Genomic DNA, 8,712 nt, shown 5'->3' with positions numbered 1-8,712 from the left:
ACAATTTTAATGTTGGTATGTATTATATGAATAGAATGTCGATATTTTTTATTTTAACGTTAATGAATATTGAGTTTTAAAGTTAATTCTAATTATAATATTAATATTCTTAATTCTAACATTAATGAATATTGAAAGTATTCTTAGCTTTGACATTGTAGAATACAAATATTCAAGTGTTGGTGAATATTAAGATGATATTTTCAATTCAAGAATTGGTGGATATCAATCCAAGTGAGTATTTTCAACTTTGGTGTAGTTAATACAAACTGAAAAGATTATTTGGATAAAAAAACATTTTTATTGAAAATTTAGGAATTATGTTTTTATTTTCTTAATATTCAGGGTATTGGCTCACTATGAATCCATTTGCATTAAACATAAGTAACATCCATTTGATGGTTTTATTATTTTGTAAATTTGAGTATGTTAGTCTAATGGGACTTTTAATGTAAATCAAATCCTCGTGTACTTAATAAACTTGTTATTAAGTTTAAATATGCATGCAAAGTATTTTTGAGATTTTTTTTTTGTGACAATGCTAAAATATATAAAGTTTGCATCAGCTTCTGGGTTTGATGATATTTCATTGTTGGTCATGATGGCTAAAGAAAAGAGATGCTACACGAGAGATTTAATTGTAGTGATGAATCAGGATTCTAATCCAGTTCTGATACCATGAAAAAAATAAAATAAAAATTGAATTTATAAAAGTAATTATTATTGATACTGAACCATGTACTTATACCAGGAGTCCACAACTGATTCCTACACGTCAGGAATCAGTTGCTGCATTGTAGCTAGGTATTACAATAGAAAGTGAATAAATACATATCTCTTATTTTATATAACTCTGTTATTCTATACATGGAAGATTTGATTTCCTAACACGATACAATTTGAGGTGGTTTATATCAGAGAAGGTGTCGATATGCCGATGGAAAACCTTTGTATGGATTACCTAATACTCCGACATTGCCAGGACGTGAAAATACAATCTGCATTATCATATAAGCTCGAATATTAACATGGGAGTAGAGCATCTCTAAATTCCATATATATTTTTTTATAGATTCTAATGTTGTATTCAAAGGAAAGGAATAAATGCAAACCTGCAAATTACCTGATAATCCCAAAGGGTATACGACTTGAAACCAGCAGCGCAGTAGTCAAAATAATACTCCCATGTCCTGATGAACTTTTCATCGAATCCCATGGCGAGAATTTTGCTAAGAAAAATAATGAGAAAAGTTAGAAATGTTTTCCTTTGTGGGGTGATAGATGATGATGATCTGCAAAGAAGATAAAAATCAAATGATTATATCTACCTCTTGTTTTCCAAGAAATATTTTTTCCAGCATCTTAACGTAAGATAGTAATGACTTCCTATATTTTCCACGTGCTCCACACTGCACAAACAAAACTAATATTAGGATTACAGAATAATCAAGACAAACTAAAAATTAGAAGAAAGCTTCAAAGTACTGTGTAACAAAACAACTCATACCAGAGTCTTGATGCTACACCCATGGCTGATGTTATCCTACTTAATGAAGGCAAACATCCACCGGGAAAAATATATTCCTTCATAAAACCAGAACTTCGCCTGTGCTCATCATAACACTCATCTGCTATTGATATAGACTGAGGAATAAACAACCATTTTTACTATTTTGCAATGAGTAGAAAGGTAAAAGAGTTTTCTAGGCTAAATGTTGACAATGTGGTAATGAAGCACAATGCTATCAGACAATGACAGGTACCTTCCGTTATTTGTCATACCTGTAGAACAAGAAGCCCATCTTCTGCCAATGCTGATTCGCAGCTACGAAAAAAATCCTCCATGTATTCATGACCCACATGCTCTATCATTTCACTAGGAAAACAGATCAAAATTTATGACATTAGTAGTCTGGGTGGGATATGGTAGGTATATATCTAGTAAAGATGCATCTTACCAAGATACGATTCTATCGTATTTATAGCCTTTAGGCAATTCACGATAATCACTGAGGAGAAGTCTGATATTATCCTGGTAAAAGAATAGGTTATAAGCTTCAAAATGAAGATATTTGTCTTAAGAAAATCAGTCTGAACAACAATTCAGACAGAAGTAGATGCTATACATATCAATTATCATCCCAAAGATACCTGCAGACCAGCTTCCTTGACTTTCATTTCTGCATATTTCAGTTGCTCCACAGATAGAGTGAGACCCGTGTATTTGCATCCTGTTTGTTTGACAACTTCAATAGCAAAAGTTCCCCAGCCACAACCAATGTCAAGAATTTCATGCTTCTTATCGATTCTTGCCTATATTGATTAAAAATAAATTCATGATAGTGTATGTATATCAATTAAAATTTGTTAAAAATCTGGTGAAACAGTTAAGAGATTGTATATTACACTCACTTTTTCAATCAGAACAGAGATTTTCCTCAACTGAGCTGTATTCAAGTCTTCATCTTCAGTCTATAATGTAACATCGCATGCAAATAAAATAATCAAAAGCTAAGCCATGGCACATAGTGGTTGAGATTCCTCCTTTGCATCAAATAAAATAAAATAAAAGCATTGGAAGGTTGGGTTTCTGACCTTAAATATTGCACACGAGTACGCCATTGTTTCTCCCAGGAATAGAGAAAAAACCTCGTTACTCTAGAAGAACGAAATGAAAAGGAAGATGTAAGCCTCACTGAAAGATCCTTTACTAACATCAGAATTCTGAACGTGGCACTAGCACATGCTAATATATTGCTACAATTTCCACACAATCTATTTTCCCTACAGCGTGGACGTTATTAAACAAAAGAATTAACAAGCTATGATCCCATACCAGGTCATAATGACGAGAGATGTTCCTGCGAGCTTGAGTAAGAGTATTTTGCCTCAGAACATGTTGAAGGAAAAACTTTGCGGAAGCAATACCTGCTGTAAATAACGATGGTGTCCACCAACCCCTATATATACTCAACCAAAGATGAATGTTAGATGATCCGATAGGATCAAAGGAATAAAAAGAAGCAAAATCACATGCCTTTTCTTATTCGCCTTGGAGATAGATTTGTTTGCATCTCTGTTCGCAATCAGAACCTAAAATATAAATTTGAAGAAAAAATTAATGATATTAAAACCAAAATGAAAAGCACTATATGTTACAACAACATTATATATCTCACCATGATAAGATGTAGAAGACCTTGGTCTTTGTCAGCAAAAGAAAAATCTCCATTAATATAAGCATCTGCAAGGCCTATGTCAGCCCGCGTCATTACCTGACAACGTTTTCTAATCATTGTAATGAAATGTTGAGAATTTCGTGCATTGCAACAATATTGTTGCTTATAATCTTAGCTGAGAGAAAAGGAGACCCACAAGCAGAACGTACCTTCCAGTAAAACTGAGGATTGTGAACTTTGAGAACAACTTCTAGAGAACATTTTTTACTAGTTCCCTCGAAGGTGAAAGTTGCACCCCCTTCCTCCTCCAAGCTGTGACAGCACAGTCCAAATCAAATGACATTAAATTCGAGTTAGTTCCCTCGAAGGTAAAAAGTATCATTAAAATAGACAAAAAAAAAAACCCCTTAGTTTAATTGGTATCGTTGTATTTCTAATTTCTTGCCAATTATATTTATTCATTTTCGAAACACTTGTAAACGAAAAAACAAAAAAGAGAAAAGTGAACTTACATTAAACGGTCAGTGGAGATATGACTTCCAAGAAATTTAGTAACAAAAAGACGAGCCCAAGCTTGTAACCGAGAAGGTGCCATTTGTTTTCCATGGATCAGAGCAGCACAAGTCTCTCCAGAGGAACAATTTGCAGCGGCCATTGATGCTACAAGACTGCAAGAGAATGAAACCTCGAGCTTTATATGATCTACAAATCAACTTGTTGAGTCGCAGCAAGAAAACAGGCAGCAAACTAAAGAGAAACAGATTAGATAACGAAGAGGAAAGAAACATGCACAAAGAATAATATAAGGATTTACACGGTTCTGGCTTGGTCTACGTCCACAAACAAGATGGCAATGATATATTACTATGAAGGAGTATAAATTATAAATGACTCAATCTCTCTACTTGGGATATCCCAGGAGAACATCCAAAAATATACTCTTAACTCTTGTATACTAAGAATCTATAAAAGAGCTTGTTCTATACTTCTCACTAGTGTTTCTCTCTCTTACTTCTCTCTAAAACTTGATGATTAAAACAAGCAAATGAATGCCTATTTATAGTGAAGGTTTAGGGACTTAAGTTTGCAATTAAGCAATCTTCAAAGGATGCAAAAATAAATATCCAATTAACACAAAAAATTCAGCCGAATTATGCCACCATCCAACTACTATCATTGTAAGCCTAGTTGTGCTATTGCATACTTACCTGCTAACTGAGTGTATTCATATATTTTGGTCTTGGAATTTTTTCATGAAGAAAAGATTGTATTATTGGTGAAAAAAAATAGCATGGCTCTTAATCAATATGTCATGCCATGTCATGATTGTGATGTCATGTTTGCTATTTATAAAAAAATGATAATATTCCATTGGCAAAGAGAGGGGCACCTGTTCTTGCATAGAAAAAACTAAAAAAAATTCCGTGATGATATTCATAGAGAAGAGCACCTCTATGAGCACCTGTTCTTGCATAGAAAAAACTAAAAAAAGTCCGTGATGATATTCCATTGGCATAGAGAAGGGCATCTGTTCTTGCATAGAGAAAACTGTGTCTCCATGTAAAAATTGTGTGTATAAAAAATTTGTGCAGGCAGCTCATGAGAATTCAAATAAAAAGGCTTACTTTCTTCTTTTGTTTTATAGTCAATGGAAGTGAGGCATAATTAACACCTCTAGAATTAATAACTTGATTGCGACACCTACATATGGTTATGGTGTAAAGAATTGCAAAGCGGAATACTTATCAGCGGAATTTTTCCTTACCTGAGCTATTAAATAAATAAATAATTTTTTTAAAAAATTAATTATTAATTTATATACATAAATTTTTGAAGTTAATAGTAAAGTTTTAATTTAAATATATTACCTAAAATATTAAAAAATAAATTTGAAAGTATATAAAATTAAAGTGAAAATAAAAATAAACCCACTATTGAAGTTACATCCTTCGATATTTTGTGGAATATAATTTATTTATAATCGAATCTGAATCGATATTGTAACAATCCCTCAACCAGGATAAAATAACAATCTCATGTCAACTGAAAAACAAAGTAATTAAATTTTTCTCTCTCTCAATTCCTCCTTCCTTCACATGATTCTTCCTTAGATTAGTGTTTTATAAGTTAGACTTTGTAAGCTTACAAGATTATTCTCTCACTTTTCTTATTTTTTTTCCTTGGATTTTTTTTAATGTTTTTCTCTTACTTTTCTCTCTTTCTCTCTCGCCTTTTCTTTTCTTTATTTTCCTATTATGCTTCTGCCCAGTCAACAACATATAAAAGAAAGGAAGAACTGATTTGTTTTATTTTTTAATGGAAAATAATTATTTTACCATTAATGAGTTGTTTTGCTTTTATTTGACAGTTTTTTTTTGTTAGCACTACTAAGCTCCGTTCATTCTAAAATTTTAATCAGATTTTATTCAATATATTTTAAAATCCCTCATAAAATTTCAGTTCAATCTGATGGTCACTTTGAAAATTACGCTCAATAACGTAAAACTGATCAAATTATGTTTTTTCATCAAATTTCTGAATTTCTCCAAAAATTTTGAAATTTTAACCCAAGTTAAAGCATTATATTAGAAGGCTCCATGTTAATTTTTAGAATATTTTGATAACTCAATTGAGAATTACGAATTTGTTTTTATATAAAACTAGTAAAAAAATATTGATAAAATCTTGACCTGGGCTATAGCTCACCGAAACCTTTAACATCCTTCCGCCCTTGACTTCTCATTGATTAAACAAAGTATAAATACAAAACTAAGAGTGGTTGAAGATCCTACAAACTAGGAAGATTACAACTAATCCTATATTTATGAATGACAGCTACAACTAAGTACATTTGAATAAAATTAACAAGCTGATAAGAAAAAGTAAGTGAAGCAACTGATTATCTCGATCTGTTATGTCCTCTCAATATGGAGCTTGGGAGAGAAGTCCAATCTTGTGTTTGTGCATGAGAATTCAAATAAAAAAGCTTACTTTCTTCTTTTGTTTTCTAGTTGAGCCATTAATTAACACCTCTAGAATTAATAACTTGATTGCGACACCTACATATGGCAATGGTGGTGTGGTGGTTGTACTTTTAATATCAAAGATTTTGAATCATTGTAACAAGTTTAATAATAATATCTAAAAAATTTCTATAATCTAGATTTTTTTTATTTCCAAAAGATTTTGGTCCAACCCACACTAATAGTGCCGGAAATAAACTAATTAAACACAAGATCACGAAATAAAATCAAAACAAAATTCTTTATTGGAAAATAGAATCAAAGTTGTATTCAGAAACGTTTGTGCTACGTAGGAAAAGCCAAAGGCAAGATTCTCACAGATTCCACTTATTTGTAATAAAACTTATTGCAGAAGCCTTATCGTTATCTAGCTTCGCGATGAACTTTGAAAAAAAATATAGGTTTCCAGCCTCTTATTCTTTGAGAGGAAATATGTAGCTTAACCTAGTGTTATGTACTATAAACCTGAACTGATGAATAAAGATTTTATGGTATATAATTGGTTACACTAAAGGAAATATATTATCACTCTTAAAATGTTGTACTTAAAGTCGATTATATTACTAGTTTTATCTTAAATTATGAAGGGTCTATTATGTTATGTTATTTATGGTTGACCTATAATATTCCCGATTCTAGCATTAATGAGTATTCAACTAAAAATATTTTCAATTATAGTGTTGGTAGTAAGTATTATACTGAAAGCATTCTCAGCTTTGGCATTGTAGAATATAAATATTCTAGCATTAGTGAATATTAAGATGATATTTTCAATTAAGGAATTGGTGGATATTAATCCAAGTGGGTATTTTCAAGTCGGGTGTAGTGAATACAAATTAAAAAGATTATTTTGATAAATAAAAAACTTTTATTTTTGTTGAAAATTTAGGAACTATGTTTTTATTTTTTTAATGTTTAGGGTGTTGGCTCGCTATGAGTCAATTTGCCTCAAATATAAGTAACAAACATTTGATGGTTTTATTATTTTGAAAATTTGAGTATGTCAGCTTAATAAGCCTTTTAATTTAGACCAAATCCTTGTGGACATAATAAAATTATTATTACGTTCAAATATGATGCAAAGTATTTTGAGATATTTCTTTTTCTGTCACAATGCTAAAATATGTAAAAATACTATTTTGGATTTTTATTTTAGTGAAGAGCAAAATAAAGGGTTTTTTTTAGAATACTACTAGCTATTTGACTCGTGCTTTACTGTGGGTTGAATAATGTTTTTGGAAAAAAAACAATAAATATGCAAGCTTTTCAAATACATTTTTTTTTACAAAAAAATCTTGTTTATAAATCAAAAAGCCTATGCATTCATTTAATTAAATAAATTAAAAATCATCTATGCCAATAAATGCAAAAAAAAAAAAGTGTTAACATGTCTATTTGACTTGCCTATCTGCAGGTCGAAAATGTTTTTTCTAACGCAAAACAATTAATATATAGGTGTTATTAACATGTTTTTTGACATCGCATAAAAAATATAACTGTGAATTAAAAAGTCTATACTTGTATATAATAAAATATAGTTAAGATCATATGGTTTAATAAAGGTGACAATATTGCAATTGCTACAATGAAATATTGTTTCCTTAATTTTTGTATAATGATTTTACAAAAAAAGTGTAAATGCAAAAAAAAATACAAAAGAATGAAGATAAAAACAAAAATAATAGTATAAATAGGCCAAATGTACAGTAATAAATATTACAAGTTTAAAGAATAAAAAATAATATTTTTTTCCAAAAAAAGTGTAAAAAAAAGGAAAAACTAAAAAAATATTATAAAAATGATAATAAATTAATAGGTCAAATATAAAATGATAAAAAGGTAAGTATAAAGAGAAAAAAATATAAGAAAAACTTAAATTTGTAATCCGAATTGTCAGGGCCTTATATTTGGAACTAAACATCTCTTGATTGTCTTTAAGTCCCCTGTTGATATTAACAATGAAGAACCAGTGCTCTAATCTCTTAGTTACTTGTCCTCCGAAACAATCCATTAGGATGATTGAGGTATCGCGGATCCGGAGTTAAATCTTGAACAAGATATGTTTACTGCAAGACGTAGGACATAATCTTTTATTCGAAGTCAAAATATTTGCAATTACATGCTCTGAGGCCTCACCATCCTTAACACCACGCAGCAAATCATCTGACTTGACATGTTGCTGAGCATCATAGAGATACTTGTTCATCGTTTTCTTCCAGATCATTGTTATAGATGTGAAAGCCCAAGGGTATTAGTTCTTCTTTTGTGGCGTTAATTCCAAAGACTAAGGGGCCAAACATATTCTCTCAATTCCGGCCTATTAGCTTGATTCATAGATTATACAAAATAATGCCAAAGCTTTTGTCTACTAGCCTCCAAAGTGTTCTATGAGATGTTATTGGTATCAACTAGTCAGCTTTCATTGCTAGGTGTCAGACTTTAGATGAATTCATGATAGTTAACGAGATTGTTCATGGCATTTATTTATATAGGAAATATTATAGGTATAC

The 8,712-nt window shown here is 30.7% G+C and overlaps 1 protein-coding gene across 2 annotated transcripts in view; it reads right to left on the bottom strand.

Annotated features, from left to right (window-relative positions):
• Positions 1-694: 694 nt before the first annotated feature.
• LOC133695961 (uncharacterized) overlaps positions 695-8,712 on the bottom strand; it is a 24,031-nt gene continuing 16,013 nt past the window's right edge. Inside the window, exons 1-15 of one of the 2 annotated variants that reach the window (XM_062117949.1) lie at positions 3,994-4,192; positions 3,692-3,847; positions 3,389-3,491; positions 3,180-3,275; positions 3,038-3,093; positions 2,837-2,960; positions 2,596-2,658; positions 2,413-2,472; positions 2,152-2,313; positions 1,959-2,032; positions 1,783-1,876; positions 1,508-1,644; positions 1,329-1,409; positions 1,124-1,229; positions 695-998 (exon numbers count right to left, since the gene is read on the bottom strand). In XM_062117949.1, the coding sequence (XP_061973933.1) occupies positions 915-998; positions 1,124-1,229; positions 1,329-1,409; positions 1,508-1,644; positions 1,783-1,876; positions 1,959-2,032; positions 2,152-2,313; positions 2,413-2,472; positions 2,596-2,658; positions 2,837-2,960; positions 3,038-3,093; positions 3,180-3,275; positions 3,389-3,491; positions 3,692-3,834 (1,383 nt within the window). In that variant the 5' untranslated portion in view covers positions 3,835-3,847; positions 3,994-4,192 and the 3' untranslated portion in view covers positions 695-914. Of the gene's footprint in view, positions 999-1,123; positions 1,230-1,328; positions 1,410-1,507; positions 1,645-1,782; positions 1,877-1,958; positions 2,033-2,151; positions 2,314-2,412; positions 2,473-2,595; positions 2,659-2,836; positions 2,961-3,037; positions 3,094-3,179; positions 3,276-3,388; positions 3,492-3,691; positions 3,848-3,993; positions 4,193-8,712 lie in introns of those variants that run through there. The other variant, XM_062117950.1, reaches the window with a different exon arrangement.

Source organism: Populus nigra, chromosome 6 (assembly GCF_951802175.1).
Source record: "Populus nigra chromosome 6, ddPopNigr1.1, whole genome shotgun sequence".
Taxonomy (NCBI): domain Eukaryota; kingdom Viridiplantae; phylum Streptophyta; class Magnoliopsida; order Malpighiales; family Salicaceae; genus Populus; species Populus nigra.
Note: the sequence above shows the minus strand (reverse complement) of the source record. Positions and strands in the feature narration are given on the sequence as shown.